The sequence below is a fragment of the Brachionichthys hirsutus genome, chromosome 3 (genome assembly GCF_040956055.1).
Source record: "Brachionichthys hirsutus isolate HB-005 chromosome 3, CSIRO-AGI_Bhir_v1, whole genome shotgun sequence".
In the NCBI taxonomy this organism is placed as follows: Eukaryota; Metazoa; Chordata; class Actinopteri; order Lophiiformes; family Brachionichthyidae; genus Brachionichthys; species Brachionichthys hirsutus.
Window position 1 is genome coordinate 14,762,858 of NC_090899.1, and position 18,718 is coordinate 14,781,575.

At 50.1% G+C, this 18,718-nt stretch overlaps 1 protein-coding gene across 1 annotated transcript; it reads right to left on the reverse strand.

Annotated features, from left to right (window-relative positions):
• Positions 1 to 5: 5 nt before the first annotated feature.
• Positions 6 to 18,439, reverse strand: LOC137917788 (regulator of G-protein signaling 22). Its single transcript, XM_068760522.1, has 24 exons — positions 18,418 to 18,439; positions 18,308 to 18,336; positions 18,147 to 18,209; positions 13,633 to 13,812; positions 13,477 to 13,562; positions 13,033 to 13,125; positions 12,226 to 12,882; positions 11,950 to 12,111; positions 11,301 to 11,463; positions 11,108 to 11,215; positions 10,935 to 11,036; positions 9,890 to 10,084; positions 8,110 to 8,202; positions 7,728 to 7,918; positions 7,388 to 7,550; positions 5,323 to 5,487; positions 3,244 to 3,312; positions 2,605 to 2,763; positions 1,833 to 2,012; positions 1,559 to 1,735; positions 1,366 to 1,488; positions 711 to 810; positions 210 to 296; positions 6 to 139 (listed from the first exon to the last, which is right to left on the reverse strand). The coding sequence occupies exons 1-24, from the start codon at positions 18,437 to 18,439 to the stop codon at positions 111 to 113; spliced, it is 3,396 nt and encodes a 1,131-aa protein (XP_068616623.1). The 3' UTR covers positions 6 to 110.
• Positions 18,440 to 18,718: the final 279 nt, after the last annotated feature.

The following is an 18,718-nucleotide window of genomic DNA, read 5'->3' on the forward strand; positions in this document are numbered from 1 at the left end:
TAAATGGATGTTCTATTCTTTATTCTGACTTCCTGGATGCTGTTTGAGACGAGTCCCGCTTCGTTATCCAGGCAGCAGCAGCAGCAGCTGGGCTGAAGCTCGTCTCTTCATCACTTCCTGTTGCAGGATCTGGCACTTCCTGCAGCGACACGAGTGTCACGTTCAAGAGGCGGCGTCGCTGGAGTGAGAGAGAATCTCTTTGGACTCACGGCTCTGCCGCTGACCGTCTGTTCTTGGTGAGGGCTGCAGGCGGCTGAATTTACTGCCTGCTGATTGGACGCTGGAGTCAGAGGCGTCTGGAGGGAGACAAAGACGTTCGTACTGCGTGGCCCATGTTCGTCGTGCACACAACCCCCCCCCCCCCCCCCCCCCCCTCTGATTACCTCCATCTGTGTCTCTGAATCTATTTCTCATCCCATTAAAACACAATTTGTCCTGCGCTTCATTTCCGTCGGCCCTCATTCATTATGGGCTGCGTTCGCATCACGCCTCATTTAAAGAGCAACTCCGGCACAGAACATTGACCCTCGATGGACGGGCTGAAGTGGCTGGACGTCTCCCTGAGGAGGCGGGGCCTTGGCCTCCGCCCCCGGCTAACATCACAGCAATGGAGATGTAGCCCGGCTTTGACCGTGGGAACGGCAACGTGTCATCGCAGTGCATGTGGGATCCTCGGAGCTGGGGGTGTGGGGGGGGGGGGGCACGTGTACCTGTAGCTGTGGAGAACGAGGCTTCCAGCTGACTCTGGTTCCCCAGCAGCACCTCCTCTCTCCTCAACGCTGCCATGTACTTGGAGTAGGACCACGACATCTGAGGAAACATTCCCAAGAACGCAGAAACGCAACGCGATGAGCCAAACGGCTCGATGAGGGGCTCGATGAGGGGCTCGATGAGGGGCTCGGTGAGGGGCTCGGTGAGGGGCTCGGTGAGGGGCTCGATGAGGGGCTCGGTGAGGGGCTCTGTGAGGGGCTCGGTGAGGGGCTCTGTGAGGGGCTCGATGAGGGGCTCGGTGAGGGGCTCGGTGAGGGGCTCGATGAGGGGCTCGGTGAGGGGCTCGGTGAGGGGCTCTGTGAGGGGCTCGGTGAGGGGCTCGATGAGGGGATCGCTGAGGGGCTCTGTGAGGGGCTCGGTGAGGGGCTCTGTGAGGGGCTCGATGAGGGGCTCGGTGAGGGGCTCGGTGAGGGGCTCGGTGAGGGGCTCTGTGAGGGGCTCGGTGAGGGGCTCAATGAGGGGCTCGGTGAGGGGCTCTGTGGTCGGGTCTGATGAGGCTCTCATTGAGTTTATCTTCATCACTGCGGGCTTTGTTCTAGATGTGCTCTCAGATACGTATCAAAGGCAATCACTGTGTTTCAGAATGCTCCTTACCGGCTGTGTGGGAGTCAGCAGCACTCTGCTGGATTCCCTGATCTGCTTGATTTCACCGCTCCCCTCTTCATCGTCCGTCTCTTCCTCCTCCTCAAAAATGTTCTCCAGTCTCTCCAGTTCTGCCTGTACAGAAGCCAGATAGCATTCTTCAATCATTGCCATTCATTCCCCACCGTATCGATCATTTCCTCACCTGGGCTCTTCTCTCATCCTCCTCTTCCTCCTCCTCCTTTCTTCGCTGTCTCCTCACTCTGGCTCGGTGCTTGATGCTCTTCTCCTGCAGCAGAGGAAGGAGTTGCTCCTCATGGATGCTGCTGCTCAGCTCTCGAAACTCAGGCCAGAACTTCAGCAATTCACCAAACACTGACATCTACGTCCGGAGACAAAGGACACGCATGGAGAGATGAGATGCATGCCGCCCCCCCCCCCCCCCCCCCCCACACACACACACACACACACACACGCACCTGAGCCTCTCTGAAGACGTAGGGTCCCAGCTCTTGTCGTTTCTCCAGAATGTGCTGGGCCTGTTCAGGAGGGATGTCTATCTGCAGGGCGGGGGGCGTGGCGGAGTTGATGAAGCAGCCAATGATGGTGGAGATCTTCTTCTGGATGGTGGCCTCGTCGCTATGGGAATGACAGAGGTCCTGCATCCAGGAGGAGAAGGAACGGCTGGGAATAACTCTGGGGACACCCTCCCAAGTAGCTCCTGACTAAATGCTGTAAATACTACGGGCTGTTGCGAGAACACTGCTTTCCAACGGAGCTCAAACGGGCTTTGATGTTTCTGTGTTTGTGCTTTAACCATCAGCTCAGTCAGGATTTAGTGACGCCTGAAGATATTATCTGTAGACAGACGATCTGAAAGGTCATCCGAACATATTCTAAGAAAAATACTCCAGTCTGGTTTTTCCACAAGGGTTTCAAAGTTATGTACTTCTCCCAAATACATTCTTTAATTGATTTATATATATATATATATATAAAGTGAATACTGTGTAAGTGAAGTTACTGTATTCCGATATTCTGTAGACAAACAAGCAGAACATGAGACAGTTGCACCTCCTTTACCTTGCACCTCTGCACCTCCTCTACCTTGCACCTCTGCACCTCCTTTACCTTGTACCTCCGCACCTCCTTTACCTTGCACCTCTGCACCTCCTCTACCTTGCACCTCCGCACCTCCTTTACCTTGCACCTCTGCACCTCCTCTACCTTGCACCTCTGCACCTCCTTTACCTTGTACCTCTGCACCTCCAGCCAGAAGAGCAGGTCATTCTCCAGGAAGTCGTCCTTCAGAGAGACAAAGTGCTGGAAGTGCACACAAGAGACGGGGTTGAGGAGGAGCCGTCGGAACAGCAGGATCTCTCTGGAGGAGCTCATCCACAGGCCGTCGGCCTGCAGAGGCAGAGCAGAGGACGCCCTGGGTTGGATTTTGAGGGGAGAAGAATTACCCTTTGGGATCAATAGAAGCCACCTAGCAGCCCCTCGTCTAAGCATTATGAAAGCATCCTACATTTGCACAGCAGTGGAAGGTAACCTGCAGGCGAGTAACGGGCGAGACGTGGAGCTGCAGCCGGAGCTCTCAGAACACTGGGATAGAGGCTGCTCGCTGCCAAAGCCGAGATAATGATCATAAAGATCACAAGTATGGATCACAAGTCCTTAAAACGTTTTATATGAGATGGGAGGACGGGAACAGAGCCGCACTATTAAAGGGAGGTTAGCAATGATGATGCTTTAATCTTATTTATCCTGGATACAATTTGGGAAAACTCGCTTCAGGGCCAGAACAATGTTTGACAAAGCCAGCGCTGGAAGCCAAGTCCTGAACGGAAGGCCAGGAAATAGCCCGCTCCCCTGGAGGAGAATCCTTACCTTCCAGGCGTCTCTCCTCACTCTTCTTCGACGGCGGACGTGCCTGGAGCGCCGTGCTGCAGCTTGGAGCTGCCCCACACAACACACACACACACACACACACACACACACACTGGTCAGGTCAGAACCTAAATAAACTCAGATTAACAGAGACATTGAACACCTCGCAGACCTCTCTGCAGCTCTTTGTCAGTAACTGAAGCTCTCCCACGTCTTTCACCTTTGACCTTCCCACTGTTTGTTTCCCCTGATCTTATTCCTCCACTCCCTTCTTTCTTTACCTCCCTGACATCTCTTCCTCCAGCGCGTAACGCTAAACGACATCTCTCTTTCTCTCTCTCTCGTTACGTGATGAGAGGACCTCTGTGAGTAAACTGATAACACGATGAGGTAGAGCATTGGAATCTGCGGCTCATCTGTTCCCACCTGATGAGGCAACCTGAGAAAGTGACACCATTCGGTGGTTTCTCACAGAACCAAGGCGTCTGTCGTCTCGTCGCTGTTCCCAGTTGTTGCACGGCAGCGATCAAACCGGAGAGCAGCACGTCTGCAGCTCATTTGAATCCCATCACTTCAAACAAACTGAAATGGGATTCTTCTCATTACGTCTCAGCCGCTTCCCAAACCGTCCTGCTGGCCTTCGCCTCCTTTCCACAAGCCGCCACTGACATCACTTTAGCTTTAGCATAGTGAAAATCGGGTCCTGGGTTCTTGCTAATAGACCAACAGAGAGATGCGTGTGAAACTAGAACCTCCTCTCTAAAGTCCTGGAGGAGATGATGAAGGCCACTAATGGCCCCATCGTGGACTCGTAGCAGTCCAGCGGCTGTGTGTTAGCGTGTTAGCAGCGTGCACGCTGGAGGGGTGCGGTCCGCCTACTCGGTCACTTTGACCAACATGACAAGCCTTCACTTTTGGGGCTCAAAGTGCAAAAGGAAATAAACTGAAACAGCAGTTATTCAACCTGTTACGCTGGTTTTTGACCAGTTCCATGTAGGAACTATTTCCTGCCCCCCCCCCCCCCCTCATGGACAAGAAACATAGTGGAGTCCTGCCCGGCTGCCTCTCCTCCCTGAGTGGACGCACACTGCCTTCTGAAGGAGGATGAGACCGATAAACCTCATTGAACACAAGAGCACATCCAACAGGTGATCCAGTGTGAAGCCAGCCCGGCTCTGTCCCACCTGAACGGGGGGGTTCCACCTGAACAGAGGTTCCATCTGAACGGAGGTTCCACCTGAATGGGGGGTTCCACCTGAACGGAGGTTCCCACCTGAACGGAGGTTCCACCTGAACGGGGGGTTCCACCTGAACGGAGGTTCCACCTGAATGGGGGTTCTACCTGAACGGAGGTTCCACCTGAACAGAGGTTCCACCTGAACAGAGGTTCCACCTGAACGGGGGGTTCTACCTGAACGGGGGTTCCCACCTAAACGGGGGGGTTCTACCTGAACGGGGGTTCCCACCTGAACGGAAGTTCCACCTGAACAGAGGTTCCCACCTAAACGGGGGTTCCCACCTGAACAGAGGTTCCACCTGAACGAAGGGTTCCACCTGAACGGGGGTTCCACCTGAACGGAGGTTCCACCTGAACGGAGGTTCCACCTGAACGGAGGTTCCCACCTGAACGGAGGTTCCACCTGAACGGGGGGTTCCACCTGAACGGAGGTTCCACCTGAACGGGGGTTTCACCTGGATGGAGGGTTCCACCTGAACGGGGGGTTCCACCTGAACGGAGGTTCCACCTGAACGGGGGTTTCACCTGAACGGAGGGTTCCACCTGAACGGGGGTTCCAGCTGAACGGGGGGGTTCCCACCTGAACGGGGGTTCCACCTGAATGGAGGTTCCACCTGAACGGGGGTTCCAACCTGAATGGAGGTTCCACCTGAACGGGGGTTCCACCTGAACGGGGGGTTCCACCTGAACGGAGGTTCCACCTGAACGGGGGTTTCACCTGAACGGAGGGTTCCACCTGAACGGGGGTTCCAGCTGAACGGGGGGGTTCCCACCTGAACGGGGGTTCCACCTGAACGGAGGTTCCACCTGAACGGGGGTTCCACCTGAACGGGGGTTCCCACCTGAGAGCGCCGCTCCTGTCGCTCTGTGAACTCTGCTGTGGACAGAAACAGCGGCAGCCACGCCTCCTCGATGTGCTTCCTGACAATGTCCTGGACCTGAACAATGTCGGGGCTCGAGAGACATTCCAGCTTCAGAGGCTCCGGTCCACCTGCCAGACGCAACAACTACACACACACACACACACACACACACACACACACACACACACACACACACACACACACACACACACAGAGGGAGGGGGTGAAACAGACACCTAGTGGCCAGAGGAAGATGGATTCATGCTACAATCTAAATGCTTAAAAGGACATGCCTGTACATGAGTTTGGAATAACCTACAGACCGCATGAGGACTAACCCCCCCCCGTTGGAAACCCGACTAAAGGCGCCCGCTGTGCTCTTTATCACTCCCCACCTCCCTCTGCTTCCTGTCTCCGTACATGGACCTGACCGCGTCTCTCTATTTATATCCTCTCGTCTCATTCTGCATTCACACACGCTTCACAAATGAGAACCAGAGGAAGCAGATGAAAGCAGGCCGGCCTGTGACTGGATGAGGGATTGGTTGAGAGAGTCAAAGCCGTCTCTCCACATCAGGGATGCAGACGTGGACCAACCAGCTGTGAGAGCCAGCATCAAAGGCCCGCCCTCATTCAGCGCCGATGGAGATCCCCGCTGACTGATTCATCACGACATTCCTCACACCGTACCCACCTGTATGAAAACGTGAAGGTGCGATGTTATTCACTACAGAGCTAGAAACGCACTCAGAGAGCACAGACCTCGCCCAAGCAGCTCGTTCCCCTCCTAACTGGATCTACACCGTCCACACGGTGATCTGGTTCTTGGTGTCTTTATACACCAACCATGAAAAGTGGATCAGAGTTGATGTGTATTTTTAACTGATTTTTTAATCCATACATTTTCTATGTAAACATTTTAGATTTTTTCCTGACCTCATTCTGGATCAGATCCAGAAGACATTTTAGACCCCTTTATGACTTTTAGTGAGTGAATTGAATGCAGATTTTACAATATAGGATTTTTTCAAAGCCTCCATTATAAGTAAATGGGAAAATCCAGATTGTCTAAAATCCAGACGGGCTTCCGGATGGAATCGAAGTTAGAACAAGACCCATCTTCAGATTGTTTGCTAGCAGAATTACGGAAAAACAACCAAACAAACCAAAAACATCAACAATGCATAGCCTCAGATATAATCCCAGTCCGCTCCACTATAAATTTAATCCGGTTTATAAATGTAAACATCTGTGCAAAAAAGATTATTACAGATAAATAAAGCAGAGAGGAAGAGGAGGAGGAAGGCCTGAGTGTGTGGTCGTCTCATCTCTGGAAACGTCTTTGCTGAGCTTCGAGTCCTTGACTTTAGACTTTCCAGACATAAACCATTAAGTTTATGAAAAGCTAGCATTAGCTAGCCTTTCTCGCTAGCCTGTCATGACCCACACCAGACTCAGGTGAAGGCCACACTTTCCCTATTATATTATTTTATTTATGTACTTAAATAAAACACATCAAAAGAACTTCACTTTCGATGACAAATATAGTTCAAGTTTTATCTCTCTTTCCAGAAACTTTCAAGAGCTTGATTTTCTTCCCTTCAAATTCCCAAACCAGCACCTCCGGGAGCTTTGAACAGAACCGCCTCTGGTGTGCCAAGAGGAATCAGGCCCGCCGCTCAGCGTCCAATCACCATCGTATCCCTACCCAGCATGCCCTGCAGTAATCCGAGCGCTCAGAAACCTGATCTGGCCCTGTAAATGTCAGGGAGCTTTCACTCTGCAGCTGATCTGGATCCAGACTGTGTTTTTATTCTAACCGTGTCCTCATCCTGCTGTCAGAGCCGTCAGCGTGCAGAGATGAGAAACCGAAGCCGCTCTGGCTGCTGAGCCTCTGATGGCGTCCCGTCTTGGATTTGTCATGTCATGGGCACCATGTGTGTCTCTTTGATGCCTCTCCAGAAAGTTTAAAAAGCTTTCATCTTAATTGAGTTGAGACCGTACAAGAGCGGGAACATTTGCTAAAAAACACTGCATGACGTACATCATTCTGCTGGTCCGTCGTGGCGGGACTGTCAGATCCAAAGAAGTACTTCTCACTGAGGTATTTGGATGCTATATGAGCCGCCCTCTCCTGTCTGACAGCCACGTCCTGCTGAGAAGTCCTTCTGTACTGGTCCAGATCCAACCAGCAGGCCAGATGAACACTGATCAGAAACGCACAAGCACCATTATTCCTGCATGCATCCTGCCAACAGAAGCCACCGCGTTCCAATACTGCCTGGCTTTATGTGACGGTGACGCGCATGCAGAAACCCGGCTGTGTAATATATTACTCGTGCTTCTAGACCTGGATCTAAGCCATGGGAAGGTTTCCGACTCACCCAGCGTCGTGATTCTGCAGAAAGGCCGTGAAGTGCCTGATTTCATGTTGGTGAGACAGCAGGGAGCCGAGACGGTAACCTTGGTATTTTGGAAGCACATTGGACCAAGCCTCAGATTCCTGGTGACCCTTTGAGGGGGGAGTCGAAGGCGTTTCGGGACAGGGACGTGTCGTGGACCCCCACTGCTCTGGCTGTGGATGAGATGCAGCAGCAGCAGGAGGGGAGACAGGAAAGAGGAGAGAAAGATGGCGTGGCCTAAAACTCCTCCCTCTTAGACGAAGCCGAGTCAGCGAAGCAGGGATAAGATGGATCATCCTTCCTACAGCATCAGGACCGCATTCACACCGTGCAGTGATGACATTGGACATGATGCGCCCATTACCTGTTTCAGCTGTTGTTCTGACTCCTCGTACAGACCCTGGAGTTCCCTGTACTCCTCACTCTCCAGGTGCCGCACCTCCTCCTGCACACACACCTAAACACACAGCCATGAAGGTCCGGTCTGCAACAATTAGATGACTGGCCTATTTGTTTTTAAGCAAGAAATGCCCTAATGTACCATCAGTCACTATGCATTTGTCCCACAGCGGTGAAATGGAAGGAAAAGTCTATTTCGCCTAGTCTTAGAATAGTGCAAACGATGTTCAACTTTAAACTGCAGAAGTTGGAGTCTGGAATGGTTTTATCCCGACTAAGACTCTCTCCCACAGATCAACTGAGATCTCTACACCTGCATCGCTCCTCCAAGCCTCGTTGACATGACTCGATGGAGTTGGTCTAGACTCTAGAGAAAAGACTGACGCATTGTGAAACCAAATGCTTGGAGGTTCCCTCAAAACCCCATAAAAATCATGTTGTAGAGACATGATGAGTAAGAGAATGTCTCACAAAATGTCTAACCTGCGAGGACCTGAAAGAATGACCAGGTGGGAGATTGAACTTTGTTTGCAATTGAATAAATGATGCAAAACCATTATTGATGTAAAAGTCTTGAATGGAGATTATACCTTTATTTGACCCCTGCTCAAACACGGCATCTGATATAGCTGGTTTAAATGCTGGATTTTTACATACAGTTGCATCAATAGAAACATCTGGAAGATGCAATATCCTCTAAATTTGTTTCAAACTTCTTGCAGAGTTGTGTAAAACATGTTTAAGTGTTTTCAGAAGGACTAAATAATAAAGCCGGTCAGGATGCACCAGTGGACGATTCACAATTATGACATTCAGTTGCAGGCCAGCTGGCGTTTGGCCATCGTTATCATTCCGTTAGCCGGCCCGAGCATCGCAGGCCCAGGAGTCACGTCTCAACACGGGAAAACCAAACCCCCCTGCAAAGAGGGCTTTTGGAGGCGCACTTTAGAAGTGTGGGGAACCTCGTTGGCCTGTGGCGATCCAGAGAAATCCTCTATCACTTTAACATTTTCAGTATCATTGCAGTCAATGGAGCTTCAGAATTTGTTCCTCGATATCTCGGTTGATTATTGATCAATGTTTATGGAATTTGACACAGTCACGTAGGGGGGGGGGGTGGGTCTCTATCTCACCACAGAATTTCATCCTGATCGGATCCAATATGACCGTGGTGTCCGTAAGTGATGGGACACGCCAGTACAAGCAGAGTACATCGATGTGTACAATCCTCAAAGAGAAGGATGCTGTCAAGAACACACACCCTTTGAGAGGCAGAACTATCATGTCTAAGTTTATGTACTAAGAGTACCTGTGAAGGTACCAATACTGAATAAAGTGTCTACCATACCACCCCCCCCCCCCCCCCCCCACACACACACACACACACAGCACACCGCTGTGTTTCTATACTGCACTTTCTTTTTATTTTTCATTGTTATTAGCGCTGACTTTAGTGTTTTTAGATGCCGGAACGGATTAAACTGTTTTCAGTTATTTTATATGGTAAAATAAATTTGACATACGAGCGATTTGAGTTACGAGCTCAGTCCAGGAACGAATTCTACTCGTATGTCACGCTATTATTACATTATCAAGATGTTTCTTTTAAATGGGGGTACACTTACGTTTCGGCCGACTGTGCATTTAATATAAGAGATAGAGATTTTGTAGTTCCGCTTATCTTACGTTCCAGAAAACCGACAAGCTGCAGCTTTCTGGAACGTGGTTGGATGGACTATGGTTACCTTCTGGAAGGACTCTTCGTCCCTGTCGACCAGCAGTACCCACGGATCCAGCAGAACCTTCAGAACATGTTCCTCAACGCTGTCAAACAGCTCCTCAAAGGCAGGCGTGATCCGCATGGACACTTCCTGTCTGATCTCCTCGTCCACGCCAATGCTCCTCCTGGCAGAGTCGGACAGATAGGTGGCGTAAAGGAGCTGGAGAGGAAGAGGAAGAGGAGACATCATTCCCGTTGTGTGGTGTCGTTCTCCACCTCTCAGCACACAAACATCAGTCGGACTCGTTTTACCTGCTCTCCGCGTCGCCGCGGAAACAAAAGTCATTCCTCTGGTGAACTAAAGGTTAAGCGAGGGAAAACGGACCCGCCCCGGCCCAGCTGTAGTCAGACTGGGCGGTTCTGGGTTAGTGGACTGGTGCAGAGCTGGGGGGGGGGGGGGTCTGACTCACTTGTTTTTCTGGGTGTTTAAATCTCTCCATTAAGTGAGGGGTAAAGAGGGCAAAAAGAGACAGAGGGGAGGAAGAGGGAGGAAGAGGGAGGAAGGTGAAGAAAACCGAAGCAGGTACGCGCCCGACATGGACGGCGAGAGAGGAGGTTCAAGCTTCACTGGAAACGGAATCTCTTTTTCACTGCCTTCGGGATGACGATACATTTTTCAGCGGTTGCCTTTCAATCATTAAAACATTTCCTTTTAGTTACTTTGACTAAACAGGTATTTTGAGCCCTTTGGATATTTCATTCCACAAAGCATCTGGATTTAACTTTCAAATGAGCTATTATAACGTAGTTCTCATACAAATATCAGTTTAAATGATTTTTGATGACGCACTGTTGACCTTGGCATCAAAACCTAATTTTGTCATGATATCATTGATCATTGATTTTGTGGAATAGTGTGTTGCTGAGTTTTTTGGCAGAAGTCAAAAAAATAAGTCATAAATAAGAGGTGTGACGAGAAAAACCAGCTGAGCCAACCTGGGCTCAACCCAGAGCAGACCGAACCACATCTGTGTGCGTGTGTGTGCGTGCGTGTGTGCGTGCGCGCTGACCTGTGCCTCTCTCTGCACCCTGTACGGGTCCAGTCCATGCTGATAGAACAGCTCACGGTAGTGCTGCAGGTCACTCCAGAAGCTAATCGCGTTCTTCCAAAGCTGAGACAGTAATAAACTCAGCAGCTGAGATGCACATAAAGGTGACGACAGTCTGGTTGCTGATGTTCTACCTGGTTTCCAGATCGGTCACAGAAGTCAGCCACGTATAAACCGGCCCACGAGTCCACACTCAGCGCCTGCAGCATCACTTCTGCTCGTCTGCTGTCGCTAGAAGACAGCTGTTGACACAGGAGAGACGGTGTCCCGAGTCTCCATGGATCCCCTGATTGATCTACTACAGAGGAAGGACAGCGTGCTTCTTACCTGTGTGTGAGCAGTAAGGGGGGATTGAGCCTGGTAGCTGTCAGGGTGGGGCGGGGGCAGGCCCATAGAGCCATGGTGGGACAGAGGACAGACCCAGCACTCTGCATAGGAGTCGTCATCTCGGTCCTCCTGTGCACAGTGGGACGTCCAGAACCGAGGAGCCCTGTAGGGCATCACGGAGATAGCAAGGACATCTCTACCGGCTCGTTACTGAACAGCACGCCATCTAAGGCTGAAACTACAGCCACCAGGAGGAGCCAGTGTCAACAGGCGCAGACACAAACTCACCCGAATCTGTCCATGTCATCAAATTCAGTCTCCACTTATATATAAAACAGTAGAAATATAAAACTCAAATCAGGAAATCACGGATCAATCTGTGTCCTCAGCAGCGGTCGAGGGACGAGACGCAGCGCCCGGCTTGGGTTATCTGATAAGGACCCGTTTATAGATTATAACGCCCCTCCTCCCTGAATGTAAGTCATGCAACAACTAAAGCCTCAATCATTCCTAATTCATTCAGCCCGATATATTTAATGCAGCTTGTTTTGTTGTTCTATAGAAACAGAATTAGCAAACAAATATTTGTGCAATAAAAACAGACCGTGTCTCAACACCGGGAACTTGAACTCTGAGTGGAGGATCTCACCAGTAGGAGAGCAAAGACTCTGTGAGGAGGCACTGAATGGAGTGCAGTTTCTCCTCCGTCCAGCAGGGGGAGGTAGCCAGTCCCAGTCTGGAGAGCAGCTCTGCGTTCAGGCTGCTGGGACTGCTGCTCAGCAGGTAGCAGCTCCTCATTAGGGCTAAATACCTGATCAAAGCGCACTACATTTAATCACACACACACGCACACACACGCACACACGCACACACACGCACACACGCATCAACCAATCAGAATAGCGGATGTTGTTGTGGCGTTTACCTCGTCTTCCGCTCTCTGCTCTGTGTAGTTTTCAGTCGCTCTATATCCATCCACAGATTAAACAGCTTCTCTCCTTGTGTCCCTCGCAGGAACTCCTTAAACTCATCCAAACCCAGGCTGCTGCCATGGCAACAGGAACCATGGCAATAAATATCAAGGACGTGTCCTTGGTCTGTGCAGCATGTTCTACCCGCCTCCCTACTCTTCCTTAACATATTGGTCTTTTCTTCCTGTCCACTCCCCTCAACGTTCCATTTCTTGCTCTCCATTCCGTCGCTGCTCTGGTCGGCTGGGCGCCGGCGACCTTTACATTCAAAGCTGGAACAGTTTGTCTGGTCTCCTGGCATGCTGAGACGGTCGGCGGTGTTTGCCCGGCTCTGCCCATCCATCAGGTTCAGGACATTGCTCTCGTAGCTCGGGCCAACGGACTCGCCGAGATGCTCAAACTCTGAGTGGCCAGTGGATGGCGCCGTGTGTGAGCTCTGGGGCTCCTGCGTCTCCTCATATTTAGAATCAGGGCAGGAAGAAGAACACGGGGAGGGTAAGAAGGCTACGTTGGATGGCTTCTCTGGCAGAGACAAGCCGGAGGAACATCTGGGTGACGTGTTGACATGGTCCTTCTGGCCAGAGGGGAAACTCGTGGATCCTGAAGAGCAGGTGAAAATAGAAAATAGAAAATAGAAAACAGAAATGGATTCACAAACGCAGCAGTTTGGTCTCCGCTCTCCTGAAACGTTGTCTTGACAACGTGAGCATGCTCGGATATCCAATGCGTCACGATTACCTCTGTGACCCCGGGGGGAGGCCTGAAGCTGCGGGGCCGACAGGGTGATCTGGCCGGAACTACATTTCCTCCTCTGGATGAAGCGGTTGAATTCCTGCTGGAGCAGCTTGGCTAGTCTGAAAACAGACCAGGAAGAGACACAATCAAGTACAACACAGGATCAAATGGAAAAACTCTTCCAGCGTCTCCGTGTAGGCAGAGCGGGTCCGATCTGTGCACAGACTTGTCCTGACGGCGACTCATGCACTGGGTAAGGAACCCAGCAGAGGACAACAGAGCAGGAAGTGGAACACTGGGCTGGTGGACGTTCTTATACCCATAAAAACACGCGTCAGACCCAGTCAGCCGGAAAGCTTATTACTGAAGTACATGCGGAAAATACCGATTACAAAGCTAAAAGGCAAACGCATGATGTAAAGAACAAAGCAGAACATGGTCTCGTATTGATATTCAAAGGACAGCAGTACCTGTACTCGTTGTAGCAGTCGCTCTGAAGGAAAGGGGGAAACCTCTCGTTCAGAACCCACCGGATCCCTTGTTCTCCGTCCAGACACTGCAAAGGTCAGCGAGAGGGATTCCTAAAGGCACCAGCTCCCCAGGACAGAGAACGAGCCATTCCTTACATGAACAGAGTAATGGTTGTCCACCGGGGTCCCGGGCACCCCTGGGGGGTCACCGGCTAGACGCTTCGCTTTGCTGCGGGACAGGGCTGACCGGATTCTTCTGGAGACGAGCTCAGCTGCTCCATTCCCCACCTCAAAGCGGCCCGTCTCCTCGTTGTAGAGCAAAGACTCTGTGAAAGTCTACAGAATAAGATGAAAGAGGGTTCTAGAGTACTGTTAGAACCCAACGCCGTCTATGCAGCACGAAAAGTACTGTTAGAACCCAGCTCCATCACGTAAAGTACTGTTAGAACCCAGCTCCATCACGTACAGTACTGTTAGAACCCAGCTCCATCACGTACAGTACTGTTAGAATCCAGCGCCGTCTATGCAGCACGTAAAGTACTGTTAGAACCCAGCTCCATCACGTAAAGTACTGTTAGAACCCAGCTCCGTCACGTAAAGTACTGTTAGAATCCAGCGCCGTCTATGCAGCACGTAAAGTACTGTTAGAACCCAGCTCCATCACGTAAAGTACTGTTAGAACCCAGCTCCGTCACGTAAAGTACTGTTAGAACCCAGCTCCATCTATACAGCACGTAAAGTACTGTTAGAACCCAGCTCCATCTTTACAGCAGGTAAAGTACTGTTAGAACCCAGCTCCATCATGTACAGTACTGTTAGAACCCAGCTCCATCACGTAAAGTACTGTTAGAACCCAGCTCCATCACGTAGAGTACTGTTAGAACCCAGCTCCATCTATACAGCACATAAAGTACTGTTAGAACCCAGCTCCGTCACGTAAAGTACTGTTAGAACCCAGCTCCATCACGTACAGTACTGTTAGAACCCAGCTCCGTCACGTACAGTACTGTTAGAACCCAGCTCCATCACGTAAAGTACTGTTAGAACCCAGCCCCGTCACGTAAAGTACTGTTAGAACCCAGCTCCATCACGTACAGTACTGTTAGAACCCAGCTCCATCACGTAAAGTACTGTTAGAACCCAGCTCCATCACGTACAGTACTGTTAGAACCCAGCCCCGTCACGTAGAGTACTGTTAGAACCCAGCTCCATCACGTAAAGTACTGTTAGAACCCAGCTCCATCACGTACAGTACTGTTAGAACCCAGCTCCATCACGTAAAGTACTGTTAGAACCCAGCTCCATCACGTAAAGTACTGTTAGAACCCAGCTCCGTCACGTAAAGTACTGTTAGAACCCAGCGCCGTCTATGCAGCACGTAAAGTACTGTTAGAACCCAGCGCCGTCTATGCAGCACGTAAAGTACTGTTAGAACCCAGCTCCATCACGTAAAGTACTGTTAGAACCCAGCTCCATCTATACAGCACGTAAAGTACTGTTAGAACCCAGCTCCATCTTTACAGCAGGTAAAGTACTGTTAGAACCCAACTCCATCACGTAGAGTACTGTTAGAACCCAGCTCCATCATGTACAGTACTGTTAGAACCCAGCTCCATCACGTACAGTACTGTTAGAACCCAGCTCCATCACGTAGAGTACTGTTAGAACCCAGCCCCGTCACGTAGAGTACTGTTAGAACCCAGCTCCATCACGTAAAGTACTGTTAGAACCCAGCTCCATCACGTACAGTACTGTTAGAACCCAGCTCCATCACGTAAAGTACTGTTAGAACCCAGCTCCATCACGTAAAGTACTGTTAGAACCCAGCTCCGTCACGTAAAGTACTGTTAGAACCCAGCTCCGTCACGTAAAGTACTGTTAGAACCCAGCGCCGTCTATGCAGCACGTAAAGTACTGTTAGAACCCAGCTCCATCACGTAAAGTACTGTTAGAACCCAGCTCCATCTATACAGCACGTAAAGTACTGTTAGAACCCAGCTCCATCTTTACAGCAGGTAAAGTACTGTTAGAACCCAACTCCATCACGTAGAGTACTGTTAGAACCCAGCTCCATCATGTACAGTACTGTTAGAACCCAGCTCCATCACGTACAGTACTGTTAGAACCCAGCTCCATCACGTAGAGTACTGTTAGAACCCAGCTCCATCACGTACAGTACTGTTAGAACCCAGCTCCATCACGTACAGTACTGTTAGAACCCAGCTCCATCACGTAAAGTACTGTTAGAACCCAGCTCCATCACGTACAGTACTGTTAGAACCCAGCTCCATCACGTAAAGTACTGTTAGAACCCAGCTCCATCACGTACAGTACTGTTAGAACCCAGCTCCATCACGTACAGTACTGTTAGAACCCAGCCCCGTCACGTACAGTACTGTTAGAACCCAGCTCCGTCTATGCAGCACGTAAAGTACTGTTAGAACCCAGCTCCATCACGTACAGTACTGTTAGAACCCAGCTCCGTCTATGCAGCACGTAAAGTACTGTTAGAACCCAGCTCCATCACGTACAGTACTGTTAGAACCCAGCCCCGTCTATGCAGCACGTAAAGTACTGTTAGAACCCAGCTCCATCACGTACAGTACTGTTAGAACCCAGCCCCGTCTATACATCACGTAAAGTACTGTTAGAACCCAGCTCCATCACGTACAGTACTGTTAGAACCCAGCCCCGTCTATGCAGCACGTAAAGTACTGTTAGAACCCAGGTCCATCACGTACAGTACTGTTAGAACCCAGGTCCATCACGTAAAGTACTGTTAGAACCCAGGTCCATCACGTAAAGTACTGTTAGAACCCAGCTCCATAACGTACAGTACTGTTAGAACCCAGCTCCATCACGTAAAGTACTGTTAGAACCCAGGTCCATCACGTAAAGTACTTTTAGAACCCAACTCCGTCACGTAAAGTACTGTTAGAACCCAGCTCCATCACGTAGAGTACTGTTAGAACCCAGCTCCATCACGTACAGTACTGTTAGAACCCAGCTCCATCACGTACAGTACTGTTAGAACCCAGCTCCATCTATACAGCACGTAAAGTACTGTTAGAACCCAGCTCCATCTTTACAGCAGGTAAAGTACTGTTAGAACCCAACTCCATCACGTAGAGTACTGTTAGAACCCAGCTCCATCATGTACAGTACTGTTAGAACCCAGCTCCATCACGTACAGTACTGTTAGAACCCAGCTCCATCACGTAGAGTACTGTTAGAACCCAGCTCCATCACGTACAGTACTGTTAGAACCCAGCTCCATCACGTAAAGTACTGTTAGAACCCAGCTCCATCACGTAGAGTACTGTTAGAACCCAGCTCCATCACGTAAAGTACTGTTAGAACCCAGCTCCATCACGTACAGTACTGTTAGAACCCAGCTCCATCACGTACAGTACTGTTAGAACCCAGCCCCGTCACGTACAGTACTGTTAGAACCCAGCTCCGTCTATGCAGCACGTAAAGTACTGTTAGAACCCAGCTCCATCACGTACAGTACTGTTAGAACCCAGCCCCGTCTATGCAGCACGTAAAGTACTGTTAGAACCCAGCTCCATCACGTACAGTACTGTTAGAACCCAGCCCCGTCTATACATCACGTAAAGTACTGTTAGAACCCAGCTCCATCACGTACAGTACTGTTAGAACCCAGCCCCGTCTATGCAGCACGTAAAGTACTGTTAGAACCCAGGTCCATCACGTACAGTACTGTTAGAACCCAGGTCCATCACGTAAAGTACTGTTAGAACCCAGGTCCATCACGTAAAGTACTGTTAGAACCCAGCTCCATCACGTACAGTACTGTTAGAACCCAGCTCCATCACGTAAAGTACTGTTAGAACCCAGGTCCATCACGTAAAGTACTTTTAGAACCCAACTCCGTCACGTAAAGTACTGTTAGAACCCAGCTCCATCACGTAGAGTACTGTTAGAACCCAGCTCCATCACGTACAGTACTGTTAGAACCCAGCTCCATATATACAGCACGTAAAGTACTGTTAGAACCCAGCTCCATCTTTACAGCAGGTAAAGTACTGTTAGAACCCAACTCCATCACGTAGAGTACTGTTAGAACCCAGCTCCATCATGTACAGTACTGTTAGAACCCAGCTCCATCACGTAAAGTACTGTTAGAACCCAGCCCCGTCACGTAAAGTACTGTTAGAACCCAGCTCCATCACGTACAGTACTGTTAGAACCCAGCTCCATCACGTAAAGTACTGTTAGAACCCAGCTCCATCACGTACAGTACTGTTAGAACCCAGCCCCGTCACGTAGAGTACTGTTAGAACCCAGCTCCATCACGTAAAGTACTGTTAGAACCCAGCTCCGTCACGTAAAGTACTGTTAGAACCCAGCTCCATCACGTACAGTACTGTTAGAACCCAGCTCCGTTTATGCAGCACGTAAAGTACTGCTAGAACCCAGCTCCATCACGTAAAGTACTGTTAGAACCCAGCTCCATCACGTACAGTACTGTTAGAACCCAGGTCCATCACGTAATGTACTGTTAGAACCCAGCCCCATCTATACATCACGTAAATTACTGTTAGAACCCAGCTCCATCACGTACAGTACTGTTAGAACCCAGGTCCATCACATAAAGTACTGTTAGAACCCAGCCCCGTCTATGCAGCACGGAAGGATTACGTTACCGGCAGGCTCAAGAAATCATTGAAGAAATGAACCAACAGATCATCAGAGGCCAGAGAACTCTCCTGCATAAAAACAGAGAAACAGCATCAATGGGAAAAGGCAGACATCTTGAAAAAGCTCTCAAAACAAAAACAAATCAGTGATCAATCCTTGAACTCACAAAGTTGCTGGCTGTGAGACTGAAGAGCTCTAAACAGAGAGAAAAGTTACCAAACCAACGTTAGCGCCCAAAAAGGTCACTGAGTTCCGGAGCTCAGGTAAGTTCCTCACCTGCTGAGATCAGCCCACACATGGTGGCTCGCCGCAGAGACCGCGGACCAGAGCCGTCCGGACGCTCTGCTCCTCAGACACACACATGGCGTAACTACACGCTCAGGTTGCTAGGGAAGTGGAAGTGATTAAATGGCGTTGAAGCTGCGGTTACACGCACGCACCACTAGATGGCGCAAAACACCGGAAAAATAATAGAAATGGATCAAAGTTTAAACGTAAAATAATTCATACACAAATAGAAACATTTGTTTAGAAAAATTTAATTTATTCAAAACAGTGGCAAAAGTTGAAAATCTCA

Coding starts and splice junctions, on each gene's coding strand:
- LOC137917788 (XM_068760522.1), bottom strand. CDS start 18,439: ATGTGTGGGCTGATCTCAGCAG. Junction 13,126..13,476: donor GACTGCTACAACGAGTACAG/GTACTGCTGTCC, acceptor GTCTGTTTTCAG/ACTAGCCAAGCTGCTCCAGC. Junction 1,489..1,558: donor AGGATGAGAGAAGAGCCCAG/GTGAGGAAATGA, acceptor GCTTCTGTACAG/GCAGAACTGGAGAGACTGGA.